At 44.0% G+C, this 20,920-nt stretch overlaps 1 protein-coding gene across 5 annotated transcripts in view; it reads left to right on the top strand.

Annotated features, from left to right (window-relative positions):
* Positions 1–20,920, top strand: part of GRIA1 (glutamate receptor, ionotropic, AMPA 1) — a 124,697-nt gene that overhangs the window by 67,772 nt on the left and 36,005 nt on the right. For all 5 annotated transcript variants that reach the window (XM_010295716.1, XM_010295719.1, XM_010295715.1 and 2 more), the window contains 6 exons: positions 201–254; positions 11,835–11,996; positions 13,111–13,278; positions 16,881–16,985; positions 19,141–19,251; positions 20,183–20,389. In XM_010295716.1, coding sequence (XP_010294018.1) covers positions 201–254; positions 11,835–11,996; positions 13,111–13,278; positions 16,881–16,985; positions 19,141–19,251; positions 20,183–20,389 — 807 coding nt within the window. The remainder of the gene's footprint in view (positions 1–200; positions 255–11,834; positions 11,997–13,110; positions 13,279–16,880; positions 16,986–19,140; positions 19,252–20,182; positions 20,390–20,920) is intronic.

The raw sequence follows: 20,920 nt of genomic DNA, 5'->3' as shown, positions 1-20,920 counted from the left end.
TTTCAGACTTGCTGCTCAAATGTCATGTGTGAAAGCTCTACCCTTCTTCTAACAAAATTGTGAACTTTCCTTTTGTTTTGTCTTCCTGTCCACAACTGAACAGTCTCATCGGGCAAAACTGAGGGGGAGGAAGGGCAGATAAATGAAGCTCTTCTTCTTTAGTTGGCTTCTGCTAAATACCCTTGGTTTTCATCTTGCAGATCATCAAGCTTGAAAAAAATGGGAATGGGTACCACTACATTCTGGCAAATTTGGTGAGTTGCCTTCATTGGTGGTTTTTTTTGTTATCTCATATTTTGTAAAGCACTATATTTATACTTACTGAGCTGGACATCTGTTTTCTCATCTACCTTTTGGGTAAAAAAAATACCAAAGCCCTTTGCAGTATTCTCCTTGTGGTGTTTTCTCTCTTGAGACAGCAAGATTATCTGCAGGGTATCTCCAAGGTTGCTGGGTTTTTTGCCTCCAGCTTCTATCTGCATCTTTCAAAGTCAATTAAACGAACTGCCAACTAATGCTTGTTGCGGTAATGATTTTGTTGTATGTCATGGGCACCTGGGGTCCCGTCATTGCCCTCCTAGCTTGTTTCAGTCAGGCCAACAAGAAGCTGTTGACTATTGGTAACAACTTGCGTTTTCTCACTATTTTTAACCCCATTTCAGTATGCATCCCGCAGGGGAAGTGTTTCACAGCCATCCTGAGCGCCCCACTAAGGGCAGACTTGTTAATGACGATGCACCAAGATCCCTTTGACCTTCCAGTAAAAGCAAAATATGTGCAACTAGTCGCTAAATCAAGTCTGACTGTCATGGCTCTAAGGAATGAATTGGCTATAGAGATTTCTTTAAGGAAAGGATTCTCCCTTCAATGCAGGGAGGTGCTGCCTGAGGACAGAGCAGTATCGGGCAGCGGCAGGACCACCTTTCTGGAGCAATATGCCGTCCTCTCCTAGGAGGATGGAGAATTTCTCTGCCTAGGGAAGCTTGCAAGGAGGTAAGGGAGAGAGGAGTAGCCTCAATCCATAGGGCAGCTGGAGGTTTTCCGCAGCAGAGCTCCTACCTTCTCCTCCCCAGACGCGTCCCGTCCGTCCAGGGGGATGCCCAGCGGAGGACGGGCTGGTGTCAGCAGTGCGGGGCTGAGGCTGTTGTCCTCAGGACCCCCTGTGTCCACGCGGGGTCTGGAGCCATTCTGCCCTCCCACAGCTGCGCCTGCGAGGCAGCACGTCAGGCCTGGGGTAATTAAACTTTAAACTACCAATTAGTCAAGCAGTCGCTGCCATTCTCCTTCTCTCAGTCCCAGGATAACTCTGTGATTTACAAGACCAAAATGGCCACGTAATTACCCCACGACGCCCCAATATTGACTCTGCACTTCTACACAGGGTGCTTACCATGTAATTACAAAGTTAAAAATGTTACGTTGTGCAGGGGGAGATACGCAAACTGCAGAGCAGCCAACAACTTCAGTTGCTAATTTTAAAAATATTATTATTCGCTGCAACCCAGGTCCCGGTCCTCAGATGTTTATGAAAGCCCCTTCATTCAAGTTAAGCAGGGAAGCGATCCGGAGTAGCAGGGGTGTGTGTGTCTGGGCTGCTTTTATGCATACCCATGAAGGAGGCTAAATGAGAATGATATCACCTCTTCTCTCTGCATGGTTTCGTAAGGATAAATACATTAGAGGCATGAGGTGGTCTAATACTCAGGTGTTGGAGTTTTGAAGGACATTTCCCTCTATCTTATGACAGCACTCTCTCCCACTTGCAGCCTGACAAAGCACACTTTTCCCATATTTAATTTGTTTTCTTAGCCTTTGTACAAATGCTGAGAGGACAGAGCTGGCTGGAAGAGGCTGCATACTCAGCCAACATGGGTTATAAATAATTAACTCAGAGCAAAAGGCTTTTCATTTCCCCAGCCCCTCCTCAGGAAGACTCTTCTTCCCAGCTGCAGCTCAGTGGAGGGTGCTTTGGGTCCCTGGGACCCACAGGGTCTGATGGGACCACCGGAATCCACTGTTAGTATCTAAAAAAAAAAAAGTAGGGGATAATCCGTCAACATAGGAAAACTATTAAAAAAAAAAGACTAGCACCCCTTAAGGTTAAGAAGGCCTTTTCCAGGGCAGAACAAGCTTTGTGATTCTGCCATGCATATCAGTTTCAGGCACCAGAAGCCAAATCAGTTTCCGTGATGTGCTGCACCCACGAGAGCTACTCGCTGATCAGTGCAGCAAGGGGAATGGCAAAGAGGCCGTGAAGATCTTGTGTTCCTGAGACCGTATGGCAGGGAGGAAGGACAGCAAGCCTCCCTACACAGGGATGGCTGGGGATGCTGTAAGGGATTGGCAGAACGTGGGAAGTTGGCGTCTGGCAGGGTTAAACCGTAGCGTGGATGCTCTGATCCAAGAGATCACAGTAGGATTTACCCTCTTCTAAGAACATCTCATTGCTGGATTAGAGCCTTCAGAGGGTGTAACATGCTGTAATTTATTCCCACTGACTCATACACGTAGTGGATAGACCTTAAACACCCCACATTTTCCCCTGTAGAGAAGTCCTAAGATGACAGGGCGTGCATTGCCCACACAACCCCGTACCCTCATGTGCACACTCGCACGCCTAGAAAACTGCCCGAGCTTGTGGAAGTGGCTCATTCTGGAGTACTGGGTTGTAAGAGAATAAATTAAGAACTGAAAACTGCAAGTGCCTGAACATTTCCAAATGAGTTATTTTTTGTCCCCTGTGCTGATTGACGGAGTTCTGATTTTGAGACTCTCATCCTATACGAAGATGAGGCTCCCAGCCCTGGCTGGGATGGGCTCTGCCTTGCACGGGTCAAGTGAGTCCTCAGCTGGTTCATAGCCACCAAGTTACGTGCACTAACTGGAGCAAGGGGATGAATTTCAATACCTGCCTTTTGCAACACTCCCAACCTTCTTGGGCCCTTTCCCAAGGGGAAATAATTATGGAAATGACACATTGGAAGCAAGTGTTGGGAAGCATTTATGGATAACCCCACAGAAATTCTTATTTTGTGCTATATGCTTGTTCAGAGCTATACTTAGCCAAAAAACAAACAGCAGCACACTACTGCCCAGCTACAGGAGCTCCAAACTGGTGTTACATCAGGAATGCAAAGCAAATGAGTTTTCAAGGCAATGCGCTGGCTGAATAAGACCTACAAAAATCATCCATGGGCACATTCTGAACACGGAGGAATTCCCTGTCTGGTCACAGACAATTCATGAACAAAGAGGGACTGGTTTGCATTAATCACTGCTTGTTTGCCCAGCAGTTGCTGTGGGTGAGCTGTAGTAAAGCACCAAGCAGAATTTGACAAGTAGCAGCAAATGAAAGCTAGTATTTCCTAGCAGAAACAAGCTTTCTTTTTCAGTGAAATTGCTGTTGCCAAGGTGAGACAATAATATTTCTGTGTTCACAAATAAAATGAAACTGTTCTGCACCTTAGGCCACGGGCAAACATCCTTCTCCAAATCTGCTATGCCTGTTAAAGACACAGCCTGTCTTGTCTGCTCGACCCTGCCCATCCCACAAAGGTCTGTCTGCCTCATCACTGCCAGGGGAAAGGTTCCTCTGAGCATCCCTGCCTCCCCTTGAGGAAAATTGGGCATTGTCTATGGCTTTTGCAAACTCATGAAAACCTGATTCTTAACTGGTACCCATTAGAGTTACCCAAATCAGCTTTTACCAGCTGCCAGCCTGGATATTTGTCAGGTGTACTGGCACTGGGGGGTTGCAATCGTACTTCCCCTCCCTCCCTCCCTCTCTTTTTCTTTCTGGAACTCAAAGAAGTTGGTCAACTTTAAGAAGTGTTTGTTTTTGTGAGTCTTATTTTTCTAAGCTTTGTTCTCAGCCTTTGGGAGCATCAGTATAGCAGCCACAAAGGAAAAATATACAAGTCAATGCTATCAGAGGAGCAAGCTTAGAAACTTCTGGGATTCCTTCCTTTTGATGTTACAGGCCTTCTCCCCATAACCTTGGCTTCGTGTACCTGTTTGTCCTACGCCAGGGATGTAGGCTGACTGACGTCTGTAGCGGGGGAACATCAGCTCTCTTGGGGCAGAGGAAAATCTTTGTCTTAAAATGAATGACATTCGTGTGACCTGTCTTTAAAAGAAAAGTGTGAAAGACAGCTGCCACATACAGTGTTTTAGCCTCTTTTTCTTTCTTGCTGCATTAGTCCAGGTTGTTCTTTCAGCTAATGCTCTCATTTGAAGTTGAATAGACAAGTGTAGGAGATTGCTGATGCTAGGAGTAGCAGGGAGAAGTAAAGGCAAGAACCAGAGCTGATTAGCAGAGGTAAGCATTTTTTCCTGTGCCATTTTACATCAGCATGTGTCAGCGCCGAGTTAGGCCACGGACAGAGGTTCACCGTGCAAGCAGCTGTGGTAGCTTTGGAGGCGACCGGCGCAGCGGCTTCGCCAGCAGTGGCTTGTGCAGCAGTCAGGCAAAACGTACTGGTTTGGTTCAGTTCCCCTGGGGTTTAAATGGGCCTCTCTGATTTTTTTCCCCCCGAAAACGAAAGGGAGATCTTCTGCCCCACCAGGGCTGAGATACAGTGACCTGAGACCCATGCCTGGTGCAGGGCATGAAGAAGGGGTACCCTCCGGAATTGGCTGTCAAAAAGGATGCCCACAACGCCGGGGAGCAAAGTCCCCCCAGCGCAGGCAGAGATCAGCTCCCCTAAGGCAACGCCGCACGTGTCCGTCCGTGCTGGGGCCGCCCGGGGAGGGTCTGCTGTGCCCCGGCTGGGTACCAGCCTGCTGCAAGGAGCTGTGCCCGCCACGCCAGCAGTGTGCCTCGCGGCACTGGCCGTGTGCTGATGGCTCCGCTCCCTGCACCGAGCCCCTGCTTCAGCCTGCCTGGAGCTAACATGTGGCGGTTCTGTGTGCCGTCGTCTTGCAAGCTGCCATGTTGACTTTAATCATCCTCAGTTCTAAACGCTGTCTCCTGCTCCTGAAGTATTGCTGACTGAAGGTACAAACAAGGTCAGCAATACTCAGGTTTGCATCACTAGCTGATCGGAAACTCTGTTTTGTGGGAGTTTCCAAAAGGATGTGTACAGCGCCGGCTTCTCATCCTGGTAAGATCTCAAGATGCCTGGTCCTGCAAAAATGATATTCTTATGTTGGACAGATATGTCCTAAGTTATTTTTAGGTTTCTAAAATTATGCCAGTTAGACCTTTCCTCTTTCTGAGAGGTTGGTGCAAGTAGGCTCATGAGAAAACTTGGGTTTTCCAGGCAGAGGAAGACAATACGATATATCTCTGAATTTTCAGAAGTCTGCATTTCACTTCCAAACAGCTTGTCTGTCCTGATTCAAAGATTATTAAGCAGAAGAAACCCTAATAACGTTATCTCATCTGAATTACTGAGAGTAAAAGACACAGCAGCGCCCTGAATTAATTTTTGCTTGAATTAGAATGTCTCATGTAAAAGAAAATCATCTGGTTTTGATACAAAAGTTGCCTACACAGGAGAATATGAACTGCAACCTTGGAAGGATTTTTGTAGTAGCTAATGAGGGCTCAAAAGCATGAGTGACTTACTGTGGCTTAAAAAAAATCGCTGAGCATCAGGTGGGTAACTGACAGATTATATTACAGCCGTTGGAAGGAAAAATGTGTTTGCTTAAATCTCAGCAAAAGGGTGTTAAACTAACAGGTTTCCTCAGCCTTTTGCAGTCTTCTAATCCATTACCCCGACTCAACTGGCAAGGGGTGATGGGTAAATCTGTAGTATCTTCCTCATGGTGACTTCATCGGTGCTTTTTTCTAGTCAGAACTTGCCTAGCTTCAGCTTCCTCCATCAGATTTATGCTTCTGTTTGCTAGACCAAATATTCCATTACTGACGTTTTGGTCCTTGTAAATTGTGATCAGGCCATCCCTTAATCATATCTTCGATTGAAGTCCTGGCATCTGTCACTATACAGCACGTTTCCCAAACCTTTGAATCAGTTTCTGCTCTGAAAGCTCTCTAAAGCATGAACATCCACCTAGAGCATCTGTCCCTCTGCCTGGACCGAGCTTTCCAGCACGATGTGTATGAACATTTATATCCAGAATGTGCTGCAGCAGTAGGACAGGGCTGATGTAAATCATATCACAAAGAAAATCTGTAGAAAGGTAACAAAAAGAAAAGTTACCGGTCATCTCCAACCCCACATCCTTGAAGTCTGGATTCTCACCTGACTTGATTTGCTTTGCATCAATAGACCAGGACAAAACAGACTCATCAAACTGCAGAATTGGGACCCTGTCTGACAGTCCCCCCTCCTCCCATCTTTCTTTTCCCTTTCTTCTTCACTTACTTCTATGTTACAGTGAGGAATCACATGTTTTGCTGCCACAATGAGATTTGACACTTTAATAATTCTGCAGAAGAGAAGAAGGCCGCTCCTGTTGGAAGGCATGCTGGAACGAGACTTGAGCAGATGGGCTCTTTTTTGACATACCGTCCTTATTAATACAAAGTGATGGGAATGAGGAATGATGCTTCACTGGAGAAGTCGAGCTTGAAGATAATTTGGTGTGTTAGGGATGCTCCGTCTGGAAACACTCGACTTCTTGCTCCCTGCAGAAAGACACCAGTGTACCTTGGAATGACAGGAGCCACTTTGCATTCACTCAGCTGATCTACAGCCATTCAGAAGCAATTCCTTTGCTTTGCAAAGTTTCTTATAATCATACAGTCTGCTAGGAGGAAGCAGTCTGGCACTGCAAGCCACACATGGGTAGCATCTAGAGAGCTGAGCCAGTTTCCCAATGCTGCCACAGGTTTCTGTGGCACCCACCCAAGCTCAGGGTGAATTGCTTAAAAAGAAATATTTCAGTGTGTGACTTACCAAAAAAAAAGAAAAAAATAGACCCCAGTCTCTTCATCCCAGACAGGAGGGACTGTGTTAGGTTCAGCCAACAAGCCTTCTCCAGGCAACTCAAGAGAAAGGGTCATTTTCCATCATTCAGAGATGAGCTTTGTCGATCTCAGGCCCTTTTCTGGAGGGCTCAGAAGATGCAGAGGGAGGAGAAGAAACAAGAGTGTTTCTCAGGAACGCAGCAGTCTTCAAGAAGACTCTCTAATGTCCTTTCTTTCAGGAAAAGCCAAGACTTGGAGCAAAGGCACGGAGATTTTGAGCTGTGCTGCAGCTGGGCTGTGGGGAGGTTGATGAGACAATGAGCTGCAGCCTGCCCAGAGCTCAGCCCTCGCTGCCGGTGACCACAGCCTCAAGGGCACGACTATACTGCAGGAGGCACAGCCGCAGGGAAAGTACAATTAATACCAATTTGGTGAAATACAGAGAGAATTTGAAGGTGTGGGGCAGTGGCCGGCTGCCTGTTGATGTCTGGGTACAGAGGTGAGGCTGCTGCTGCCTGTGGCATTCCCGTGGCTGGGATGATGTCCCAGAAGCAGCAATGCTGCCTGGTGTCATCAGTGTGTGGAGAGGAGGCAGAGGTTTAGGACAGTGAGGCAGTGAAATACGAGGGTGGAAGGAGAGATGCAGGGAAGTAAGTGGTGCTGGCAGATGTGAGGAGGGTCATGCACGACGGAATGAGGCTTTCCCTGCACTGCCCACGCAATGCCTTGGCTCCTCATGGTGTTCCGGGTATAAATAAGGAGCTGGCTCTTTTCTGGGGGACATTCATTTCAAGGCAGATCCTTTGTGGACCAGTTAATCAAGATGGATTCATGAGGCCCATTTCAAGTCATCAGTCTTCCTGCATTATGCATTTCCTTTGATGATTGAGCCCACAAGCAGTGGAGAGGAATATAAATGTGTGACTTGCTGACACCTCTCCCAGCAACCAAGGCAGCGAATGGGACAGTAAAACAACCTTTGGCTGAAAACTGTTTTCAGTTTAAGAACAGCAAAAAGAACAGATGCAGCAAGGAAAACACAATGAGGGGAAAAAACCTCCCAGTACTGTTCTGTTTTCTATTTGAAGGCGTGAAGCTCTGTAACAGCTGCCCATGTTATTTACTAGCAGCAGGACTTCTACATGTAGTCGCTTTATGAGGTTCATTAATGCAGAGAGAAGAGTCCATGGTAGGGGCTAAAGAGCAAGTTTCCTCCTTTGAACTGAGCCTGGCTGTTGCTCAAACCGTGCGTTGCAGATGCTGTGAGTCAGGCAGGCGTGGAGGAGGGAGGCTGCCTCAGCCCGTCGGCGTGGATGGCTCCAGATTTATGGGGTTTATTGTCAGCCTGCTCAACCGATGGCGTTCAGAGAAAGCCAGGCGTTTTCCAGGCATACGCAAAGCAGGAGGCCGTATTTTCTGTTTTGCTGAGATGATTTTGCGAAGTGAGTTTAAATCAAAGGGACAGCTAATGCTGTTGCGGGGCAGGGGGTGGGCTGGCTGACGTGATGTCCCTTCTAGCCGGGGTTTGATGGTTCCCAGAGAGAACCGTGCCGGCAGAAGTGTTGTCTCCCCCGGAGTACCGACGTGCTGGGCAGTGACCCTCCCGCAGCCCCGGGGAGCTCCGTGTTGCCTCTGGGTCCTGCTACGCCTGCTTTGCCGGGGGTGCTGGCACCGCGCCTGGGCTGGAGCCCGAGTTCCTCTGTTCCTCCTCTTCCTCCCCGGGGGCTGGCGGTGCTGCACAGGGAGGTGAAGCCATGTCCATGCATGTCCAACAGATATGTCCCAAATGGTTCAGGTCTAAACAGCCTGAAGAAAGTCACATACCACCAAATAACAGGGGCTCAGCTCGTCGCCCTGAACCGCCCACTGGGCTCCGAACGGGGCTGCAAAGTGAGCTTTTTCCAGTATTCATTGGCAAATCTTTGAAAGGCTTTCAAAACCATTTGACGTTTGAAAGGGTTTCAAAACCAGCTGGCCATTGAGTACATCATTCCAGCACTGTTCACTTCTTGCTGTACTTGATTGCATGGCAAAGAGAAGCATGTCTGTGCTGGTTCTTTCCCAGACTGGTTGACATGAACCATATTGCTGCAAAAGCACGTCTGCTGCCCCTCAGTAGTGGCTTGCAGTCCTTCCTTAGTAAATTTTTAAGAATTTATTTTCTGTTTTCCAAATATGGCCAGTTGGAAACTAAATGAAAGATCCCTTTTTTTTGCAACATGTGGCTATAGTTAGTACAAGGTGACAGATGGTTGATGACTTCTTTACTTGCAGATATCATAATTCTCCTGTTCTCCTGTTTCTTACAAGCACTGACTGATATTCCAGAAAGACAGATAAGCATATTTAATTCCTGATGCCACTTTGTCAATAGAAGAATTTTCAAGAGACAGTTTGCATAACATTTGATATTTCCTTGTTTGTAAGTTAGCCAGAAAGAATTCACCTCCTCTGGCAATTATTTTCTAAAATATCTGACCTCTGGTATTCCCAGTTCATTGGTTGTCATGTCACCCAGACCTGCTCTGAGCATATTTCAGTGGCATAGTGATCAAAATTCCTTTGTAAATAGGACCATTCTTATGCTGACCTTGCACGGGGGCATGTGGAGGAGGGATAACAGGTGAAAACAGTTATTTCAGCAGTTGATAACAACCAAAATGCAAAGATGTATTCACAGTTAATGATGTCCTCTATGGTCCCAAATGTCTTAAACAATTGGAGAATCTTCAGAGGTCTTAATTTTTTTTAAAGAACCTGAACTGTGTCAAAAATCAGTGGGGAAAAATTGGTACAATCTTCAGGAAGAAATAATTGCTTTTCTCTATTCAGATTGTTTTAAAATTTTAAAATGTAAGATGAACCCCAAATAATATTGTTGAATACTTCCTTCAGTTTCAGGATAGTTTTGTTTGGGGAAAACAGTGAAGGACAGTGTTTTCAACCACTGCTGTCTCGTCACTGGTGTCATAGTCTTTTTTTTGATGTTTCCTGTGTAAATCTGCTTGTTGAGGGTGTTAAATACACCAGACATCTTACTGATACTCTGTTGTGAGTTTGGACTTTTCTCCATGCCTTTGCAGGCCTTCCAAGGAGGAGCTGGTAGCACAAACTTCAAGTTGCTGTGTGGTAGTTTCTTTTGACAGATCTTTTTCCCCTGAGTACCTCCCAGGAGCAAAATGTCAGTCTAATTTGGTCCTAGCCATGAATAACCAGTTGGCAACCTGTGAGGTCCCTCTTACTGAACCTTAGGAGCTCTACGTGTCAAAAAACACTTGGCCTGAAATGCATTAAGGTGTCAGGGACAATTATCCTGCTGCATTTCCTATTCATTAATCACAGCTCTGGCTTTCTGAAACCCCTACGCTCGCAATTACAAACGAGATTGATGTGGGTTTAACCAGCATTCTGAGGAATGCGTACACACAAAATATCACTTTTTTTTTTAAACCTAAATCACTGCACTTTGAAGCAAAATAAATCATCTATTTAGAGCATCTGTACACCTATATCTAATCCTCAGCCTTGTAAGTGGATGCCAAATTGCTTACAAAAAGATGGAAAAAAAAGTGTGAAAGTCTTTAAAGACATTTTTGAGTCACTTATGACTCCCGTGGTCTGATGCTGATGTAAGAGGGCAATTTAGTCTTTTCCTTGCAAGCTCTCTGTTCCCAGAACAGGTTTCCATCTAACAGCTTGATCCTGGCCTTGGAAGTGAATAAGCTAATTAGATCCCTCAGCCTATGCACACAGAGCACCATTTTGGGAGCCTGACTGGGGTCTCCTGGGAATAACGTGTCTCGACTGTTTTAACTCACACCATCATCATACGTTTGAGATCAAGGGAGAGAAAGCCAGTGGCAGGTTGAGAAGGTGCTTGCAGAGAGATGCACCAGCAGGGCAGAGGGAAGGCAGAGCTCAACCAAGCTCTTCTCTTCTGTTGCTCAAGTGACAGCACTGTGCACAGTCCTCGCATTCATTTTCCCCGATGCATTACGGTTGCTGACGGTACTAGTGAGAATAATTGACCACATCTCTTGTGCTGGTATTCCAAAAGAAAAAGCACCAGACTTCAGCCTGTCCCACACACAGCAGCCCAAAGCAGGAGGTCAGAGTCTCTGTTCAAGCACCTGCTTTGTGCAAGGAGGCACAGCAAACAGTTTTGCATAGCAGCGCTGAAGAGATAGGATCAAAGCTGGGAAACAAAAAAAATTACCTTTTCTCCATACTGCTTGCAGTGTATCTCTCATTGTTTTTTTGCTTCTGACTCAACAGGAGTGACTAATTCTACAATGCCACCCCAACACACGTGTATTTGTGCACTTGTGTTCATCACATGCAGTGGGCAAGAAGTAGAGGAGAACAATAAAGAAATGAAAGCAATGTATTTCATTAGTAATCTGAAGTCCAAAAAAGTACCTTTTTTTTCTCCCAAATTAGCAAATCCTATAAACTGGCTTTTGTAATAGACAGGCTCTTTTGACAAGCTGACCAACCACTTACTTCATGATATGCTGAAAGTTCATTTTTCAGGATTTGTTTTTCCTTATTAACTGTGATTTGAAAAGAAATAGTCTATCCATTGGTGACTGCGTGCATAAAAGAGCTGGGTGAAAAACTCTAATATATTTTGAGAATTTTATTAGTTTCATCCAAGCATTATTCAGGATATATTTTTCCATTCTTCTGCTAGCTTTCTTGCAAATGAGCTGTTATTGACATGACTATTTGTATCCCTGGGTGGAAACTGCAGGACGTGTCCAGCTCAGAGCCTGTGAGAAAGGCAAGCTCACCCCATGGTCAGTGAAGTGGTACCTCGCTTGAATCGGACTTTACCTCACAGAGAAAAGAGATTTTTCCTAAGCTGTCTGCCATATTCATAGGTAGGCAGGAGTCCTCTTACCCACCCAGAGATGTGTTCCCCTGGTGAGATTCTCCTGTTTCTGTCATGTACTAGGGATTCATGGATATTGACCTCACCAAATTCAAAGAGAGCGGAGCCAATGTAACTGGCTTCCAGTTGGTGAATTACACGGATGCTGTTCCCGCCAGGATCATGCAGCAGTGGAGGAATAATGATGCCAGGGAGCATCCCCGTGTGGACTGGAAGAGGCCAAAGGCAAGTGGCATAAAAAACCCCACATTTATTTTAGGGTCTGTCTGGCTCAGTTCAAGTTATGCGCACCTCTTTGTGATCACACAGAGCTCTTTAATCTCACTCTGAAAATCTGTCACTTAATATAATTATGAACATTATCTGTTCCAGGTGCCTCAACGTAGTCTAAATTTTACGATGCAGTAGTTGGTGCCTGCTAAGAAATACACAAGTTAGTGTATTCACTCAGTCTCCCAGTTCTTACCCTCCTCAAACCTAATGATTAAACATCTCATAATGTTCAGTATATAAAAAAGAAAAAACCTCGTTAACTTCTTAGCCTTTGACTTGTTTACTAGGTATCTAGTGATGATAAAGTCTTTCCAGATGTTCTTTCTGAGCATTTCAAATCAGTATGTGCAACAGAAGGGGAATATATTTTAAATCCTAATACAGCAGACCTTGAAGCTGCAGAGGGGCAGGCGGAAGGGGGAGGTGGTTTTTTTTTTCTATCTGACATTTGAAAACAAATACACTTGTGACAAACAGCAATAGAAATGTCAATTTTGAAAGTATTAGTTTAAGAAAGTTGCAAACAAATAAATTAATAAGTGATCATAGGAAAAGGAATTAACTCTAATGGTTACCGTTCATACCAGGAGTTTTACACTGGTTTCTGTACAAGTTTCTGCTTGAATAAACTCACCTTTTGCAGAGTCTTTGCACATTGGAGTAGAGTTTTCTGGTCTCCATCTGTGACCAGGAAGAGTCACCTGGTGCTTGATTTCATGTATCTCACATTTACACTGTATAATGTATTCTTTAAAAGTTGAGGTTGAGGATTCTAACTGAACACAAAGGGTTGGGTAACAGGTGAATGGCATTTAAGGCTGAGTCCTCTTCAGGGAGTGCAATCTGAATCCACATCAGGAGCTTTTCCTTCGCTCTCCCATCCTCTGTGAAAGAAGGCACCAACTTTCACAAGTCAACAGGACAGTATAGAGGCTGTTGAACTTCATAGGTGGAAGGATGAAAACAGAGCAAATAATCTGAAAAGTTACTGTGAGGCAAATGAGTGCAGCACACCCAAGGCCAGCTCACCCTAATGGGCAATGTACAACTCCTCTTCTCTTTCTAGTACACATCGGCTCTAACATACGATGGGGTCCGGGTGATGGCTGAGGCGTTCCAGAACCTACGGAGACAGCGGATCGACATCTCCCGTCGCGGCAATGCCGGGGACTGTCTTGCCAACCCGGCCGTGCCCTGGGGACAAGGCATCGACATCCAGAGGGCCCTGCAGCAGGTTTGAAACCCAAACAATGTGTGCACTGCAAGGATGGCTGAACATAGCCTGTGGGTCAGGGAAGAGGGGTGATTAGCAGCAGAAACACTCAAACAAATCACTTGGAATGAGGAACTGATCCTTCCAATTAGAGCCAGGTCTCCTAAAGAGTTCAGGGGTGCACCCAGAAAACAGCTCTTCCTGGTACTATCCGATGTGTCCTTGCTTTCTCTAATCTCTGCTGAAGTTCCTCAGATGGAAAAGCCAAAATATTATCCCATAAAATCATGGGTCCCTATTTTTATCTCCCTCTTTCCAAGAGAGAGATCTGTTCAGACCATATTTTTTGCAGATCCTTTGACACTGTGTGAACTCAACTTCAGTTCCAGACTGCTAATGAAGCTTGAAACCATGTGAATTTTGCCTTATGTGTTGACTGTCATCAAAATGTTCTCCAAACCGAGATTATAGCTTATTTCATACTGTGAGGATTCGTTAAAGTCTTAATAACAACCATTTAGATAGTTTGTTCCTTAAATCTGATTATCTTGCTTTTTCATCCTGTATAAAAATTTAGATGTTTGAGTAAACAAAAATACTACATGACACTTACAGCAAGAGAGAAAAACAATACATTCTTATCAAAGTTCTAGAAAGGTAGACTATTTGAAAATTTCATTAGATTCCAAGACTGACATTCATTTCTAGCATTTTTCTTTTTTCAGACAAAAATAGATGAATTCCTTGCAAATACTGCTAGTTCAGTGTTATCCAAATATAGCTTATTCCATCTTCTTTCCTTAACTGTGAAGGAGGCAAGAAAATAAAATTAATTCGGTTAATTTGCATCATATGTAAATTTCCCCAAGTATTTTGTTTTGATTTGGTTTTGGCTTACTGGTAAATAACAATTCCTTTAAAACCAAATCTTGCATCTGATTTGATTTTTTTGCTTGGGTTCAATTTGTTCCCAAGCTTGTCATTGATTTTCTGTATGACCTTGGGCAAATCACTGTCGTAGCTTCTCCAAACCCTTTTAATAAATCAGCCTCCTTGATGCATTAGGGAGATCGGTTACCTAATAAACATGAAATACTTGGAAGTCTTCTGATGAGCAATGGGTTCTCAAGCATTTTCCTTTCTTGAATTTATGAGAATAGGATATCAATATTAGACAGCTAGAAAATACAATTTTGTGTGTGTTGGAAAACCTCCTCTGAAGTTTCCTCGTATCTTCTTTAAAACAATTTTAAAAGTCTTGATTTTTCAACTGTAGTGATATTGGGCAAAGAATATGAAGAGCCATTTGCAAAAGTTGTTTCTTTATTATTGAAAAATTATAATTTTAAAAGCGTTTGACCAGTTCAGTTGTGATGGTCAAAATAAAAGGCTCTGAAACATGCAGGGGAAGAAATCTTCGATGGAAATCTTAACTATGAATTTAATAATCATCCAACATTTAGTATTGTAACAAGAAAGTGGCAGATGGAAGTAGAAGAACTTATGGTTAGATTGAAGGTTTGAGTTATCCTTTCTGTAAAAATTCACAATTAGGGCAATTCTTACAGCTATTCACAGTGTGCTTTCTCTTCACCTCCCATTTGCTAATACCTAAAATTTTATACGCTGTTTAAAAGCAAAAAGTTTCTCTACTTATTTCTACTGAAATATCTAGAATAAGCTCCCAAATTGCCTTGTAGGAAGGAGTCATGGATGGCAGGAGCAAAGATGAAAAGCAATTTAAAACGTTCTGCAATTTTCCATAAACAGAAATCTAACATATTTCAGCAAAATGTATGCTTTTATTAAAGAGAATTACTTCTTTTTTCCAGGCAAATGCTCACAAAATATTGCTTTAAACCGATGCACTGAGGTTTCAGTTGTACTTTGAAAAGGTTATGCTAATTTTTGACAGACTTCTTTTTGTTAATGTTGTTTGGTTACCACATCTAATAAACAGGTAGATAGTCCCTAACTGCTGACTAACCCTGTAAACCACAGTAGCATCTTTCCACTCCAGCTCTCCCAGCAAAGAACCACATGCCTGTGTCTTAAACACAAATGTGCTGAAATTCTTCATGTCTCCTGTTGACTTTACTGGTGCTTAGCACTGTTGAAATCAGTCCTCACTGTATTTTACAGTGATTCAGGAGGTCTCAGAGGATGGTAAATGATGGAAAAGTTGTGCTGCATCCTCCAACATGGATGGGAGAGATCCCTTTTGCCGTTTCAGTGCCACATGGATATCACAGGATTAAGATTTCATTCATTCAGGTAGAAGAAATTGATGCTGCACACCTGTCTTTTAGTGCGTATAAAGCTACAAAGCATGAGCACCCATGACCTGAGCATCAGAGACGGTCAGAACCTGAAAAGAAAAGCAAAGGGGCCATGAAAAAGCAGGCTTGGGAGTGCTTAAGACAATGGTGCTTTTCCAGTGCATCTATCTTTTATGGGCATGTTGTGACTTATGAGGAGAGAGAAATGTCACCGAGAATACCTCTTGACTTGAAGGAGCTTCAGAAAATATTGGCAGATGTTCGTTTTCATGACAAACCTTTGTGATAATAGCTGGAAAACAAGCACAGTTTGAGCAGATTAGCAACAGATTTCCTCCATAATGATATATCCTCATTGCTTCACCACGGATCCAAGATTCCAAGGATCTCAGAGTGCTTAAAAAGGTTGCTAAATACCTGTTCCCATTTTGCATGAGGAAGGACTTCAGTTGCAGGGACAACACATTTGTCCAAAGCAAGTGGAATGGCTGAGAACAAACTTTTAATTTCCAAACTGGTGGCATGAGCACTTCTCTAGGTGGTCTCTATAAGATCCAAATCTGCATTCCTTTTCCCACGTTTCTGGTCCCCGCCTGGTCTCCACACACTGTATGTGACTCAAGTCGGAAGCCCTTCTCCATGCCAGGCTGGACACTTTTGCAGCAAGTCAAACGGCCACACTGAGAGAAGTTCAGGATGTGGGATGTGATGTGGAGCCACACTCTTCAGCTGGGCAGTTTTATCAGCAGAGATTTGTGATTCAAAGTTTCCTATGCAAATTTCGTTTGCAATACTAAATTATCAGGTTTTATTAGGCTGGAGTAGAGATAATTAAATTTGTTTGTTAACAGATAGACTCCTCTCTATCAAAAGACGGCAGCTGGGAGCTGTTTCATATTTCCTGCAAATACAGTTCCTGATCTGAACTGACAAATTCGTTATCAAATCCTGACTCCAGGTCAGATTTAGGAAATACAAAAAAAAACCCACAAAACCCAAGGAGTTCAGAGCTGATTTAGATCACTGTCACATCCCAAGACATGCTGGGCTCACGCATGTGATCTAGCTCTTATGCATCACTAAGCTCAGTAACAGACCACTAAGTTTTAAGAGAAAGAGTTTTTAAAAGAAAGAGTAAATTAAGAGAATGGCTGTGCACATGTCCAGGCACGCTGTAGAGCATGAAAGCACGGTGTCAGATAGATGTCCTGTCTCCCCTGCACAGTTCTGAGAGATGTGACTGCACTCTCCATCCTTCTTCCCCTCCCCACTTACTGCTGCCAAGTCACCACCGCGTGAGATGCTGACCGATTTTCTCTCTTCCTTGGTATTTATGTCTTTAAGGTCCGTTTTGAAGGATTGTCTGGCAACGTTCAGTTTAACGAGAAGGGACGGAGGACCAACTACACCCTCCATGTCATTGAGATGAAACATGATGGGATCAGAAAGGTAAAGTAGAGAGCGACCTGAGATCCTCTGTCAGGCACCAGCCTGATGTTCAGGTTACGGTGTGGTTAAGTCTCAACAGACATTTCTGTTCATCAAAGCTTGCACGTGGCATCGCCGTGAGTGCATTCCCAGCTCTCTGCATGAGCAAAGCCAAGCACTAGAGAGAACTTGTGGTATTTTACTAAAAAAATACAACATATGGAAGGGGTTATCAAAAGGCAAGGCAAGTTAACAAGGGCATCTCAGCTGTGGGGCAGGGATTTCCAGGGTAGTAAAAGCTTGGTCAATTCAGCCTCGCTATTGGCAGGGTACGTTGGCTCAGGCCCAACTACACAACTGTCTGCTCTTCACTTTCCCACTTTTCTTTTCCAAGGATGAGCCAAGGCAGAGCCAGGCAGAAGCTGCCTGCCCTAACTGGTGTAAGTGAACCCTTTATGTTGACCTAACTCTGCTCTCCTTGAGGTGACGAGAGCTTTAGCACTAAGCATGTCATGATAGCTACACAGACATTTGTGCTGTTCTGGAGTCTTTATTCCTTTCTATATTCTAGGCACTTTAAAAAATCTGGCCTTGTTCAGGAGCGCTGAGCCCTTCAAACACTAATCCTTTTGAAAATCTGAGTCCATGTTCTTATGTTCCAGTTTAGATACTACTTATTTCAGGAACAGAGAATAACTCAGTTATTCTATCAATAAAGGAGAGCTACTAAATATTTTGGAATGGCACATTCACTGGAATCACTCTGCACCCCCTCAATCCCCTGAAAAATAAAATACTTGTTTGAAACTAAGAAAACTGCAAAGAGTGAAAGTTCCACATTTACAGCCCCTACCCCCAATTCATACTTGCAGCTGAGAGCAACTGATGTGAGATCAGAGCCCACCACACTGAAGGGAAAAAAGGCAAATTTCTCATTGAGAAATAAAAGAAATGTCATTTTGAAGACATACAAAGTGGTCTTCCTCCTCTATGTGGTATTCATAAAAGGACAAATGCAGTATAATGTCCAATTTGAGGCTCTGAACTTCAAGAAGCTGGCAGTCTGGAAAGAGTCTAGAGGAGAAGAAACAGAATGGCTAAATGTCTTGATTTTGCTGTGTATTTACTGACAGAAATTGTATTTGTTTGGAAGACACACACATCACTGCCATGAGGCATATTGTGCCTTGGATCCACCAGGTTAGAGGTGCAAAACAAACATACATGTCTCCATTTATGTTGCCCTAAGGCAGAGCTTTGGAAGCTCTTTCCTCACTCTGCTTTCTTTTTGTCTGTGCAATGAAGAGAGATAAGAAGCCTGCGTAGATTTTTTCTCCTGAGCTGTTATGATCTCTAATCTGCCATCAGCAGGCTCCTGGTCGTGCCCTATGTTAATACCCTTTCCCTTTTACTGTGATAAGAAATTCCTTTCACACAAGCAGAGTTCAGGCAACTTCATACTTACATGAGGTGATGGAAAACCTCTTAGAAAATAAAGCCCTCAAAGCGGATAACTTCAACAGTGATCTTCCCAGTGATATTCAGTGGCGCTCTGCTTTACCTGCAAGCAGTGATAGATCAGCCCAAATCCCTGATTATTAATAAGCACAACTTAACATGAGAGTTCTTCCCATTACAACTGTTCAGTTTATTCATAACCCCAAACTTTCTGACATTGGCCGGGGTTGGGTTTTTTTCCTCATTTGATTTTTTGTCCTGTTGTCTCAAGATGTCCTAAGAGTCAGTCCTATGTTCCTTCAGGCTTTCAGCTGCAGGATGGCATTTTATCACCCTGTAGCATCTGGGACATGCAGGAGGCATGCTCACCTTTAGAAAAATATTCAGAATTCACACAGGGGAAGTGTGAACTCTTGGCGTAGGTATGAGGCAGGGAATGGCAATAGTCCCCCAGTACCATGTGCTAAAATGTTTTCACATGCATACAAGCACTCTGCTGCTGTAGCGTTTCATGCACATTATTTTCAGGCAGAAGGCATGGTGGGATGGGGAAGTTCCTGGTCCCCCTGGAAAAATACATCAAGAGTCAGGAGAGGAGTTCTCTAGTTGGGTATGAAAATACAGAGAGAGCTGATCCTGCTTGGATGACCCTGTTACTGTATCTTGGTCAATATTACAAAGATATATCAGTGAGATATCCTGGTTTTGTATTCGGCAGATTGGGTATTGGAATGAAGATGAGAAGTTGGTTCCAGCAGCCATAGATACTCAAAGTGGCAATGAGTCTACAAGCCTCCAGAACAGGACCTACATAGTCACAACTATCCTAGTAAGTGCTGTGACTTCTATCCCAGCTCTCCGATGTGCAGCCTCCCTCTTCCCCCTTGTGTGCCCTCCTTTGTACGATATCATTTTTATAATAGCAATAATAATAATAACAGCGCTTACTGTTTCCTGCCGGGTCCATAAAGATATCTGAAAATTGCTGTGGTGAATTAAATAGATATTAAAGAGCTCTCATGCTTAAGTGTAGAAAGTACAAAAGATTATGACAAGATAGTAGAAGCATCAGCGTAGGTAAATTAGGAACATTGTACCTGTGCTTCGTATTTAGCCCACAGAATGGGGGCTGTAATTTTGGAAGGATAAGCTGTATTGTGCAGTGAGGCTGAATCATAGCTTTAAAAACAAATCTCCACTACAATCACGAAGGAATAATAGGTACTCCATAATGTACAGTAACATGTATTGTGCCATCGCATACGCTTACCCTGCAGAAACACGAAATTGTACTAACGTGTTTGTTGAATGCTTACTGTGAGTCTACAGAGAAGACACAGTACCCAAACTGAGTTAAACATCTTAAGGCTCTCTCCTGTCCAGCAGATTTGATTCTGCCTGTGCCCACGCAGGCAGATATGCCTTTAAAAATTCACAGCTCAGATGTACTAAATATCCCTTGCAGAACTGCACTGAAAGATTCGTTGCCCAAATTCCCCCAGCTACCCCATTCCCCTCAGGCCCACCACTGCAGAAGCTGCCTGCACACAGATTCTACACAAATAACAGAAAATGCCACAATAAAAATCACACTTTTACCTTCTAAAATAAGCCCATTGTGTGTTGACTGTGCCCTTTGGTACAGCAAAGCTAGAGCTTTGCAAGGGGACCAGAAGCTGCACACTGGGCTCTAGACTGAGCCCCTGATGTGCATCTCTAGAATGTAGAGTATGGCTCAGTATGGGTCTTCTCTGTGCCAGGAAGACCCATATGTGATGCTCAAGAAGAACGCCAATCAGTTTGAAGGCAATGAGAGGTATGAAGGCTACTGTGTGGAGCTCGCTGCTGAGATCGCGAAGCATGTTGGCTACCACTACCGGCTGGAGATTGTCAGAGATGGGAAGTACGGAGCCCGGGACCCCGACACCAAAACGTGGAACGGCATGGTGGGAGAACTCGTTTATGGGGTGAGTCTCCAGCCTTGTCCATTGTCTTGAGCTCTTGGTACTTGAGAACACATTCAAGCCCTACAGGAAAAAGCAGCCCTGCCTTCTGTCATCCTGAGCTGTCTTGAGGACTGCAGCTCTGATAATGCAAATAATCAGTCCAAGTACAACATTTTAATTTAGGGAAGGTCAGCACATTTGTGCCTGTGAAAATGTCAAAATGTTTCCTTTCACCAGTTCCAAGATTGTTTTTCTTTCCATTTTTGGAAGAACAAGGATTGAAAAGTCAAACTTTCCCATGGGTAGAATCTCAAATTTTACACCTTTTTTATATTTGCATGATAATGGCAGGATGAAAGAAGGATGAGATTTCAAACACTCTGCATATGACTGGTGAACAGTAGGACTAGACTACTTTCTGTCTAGCCACTCAAATCCATCATCTCAGATACACACCTGCACCCTACACTGCTAAACCTCATTCGATCTGGTAGTTCGCAACTTGTGGTATTTAGGTCATCCTTCAGAGGGTTCTAATTTTCCCGTATAGGG

Source organism: Phaethon lepturus, unplaced genomic scaffold (genome assembly GCF_000687285.1).
Source record: "Phaethon lepturus isolate BGI_N335 unplaced genomic scaffold, ASM68728v1 scaffold2681, whole genome shotgun sequence".
Taxonomy (NCBI): domain Eukaryota; kingdom Metazoa; phylum Chordata; class Aves; order Phaethontiformes; family Phaethontidae; genus Phaethon; species Phaethon lepturus.
Note: the sequence above shows the minus strand (reverse complement) of the source record. Positions and strands in the feature narration are given on the sequence as shown.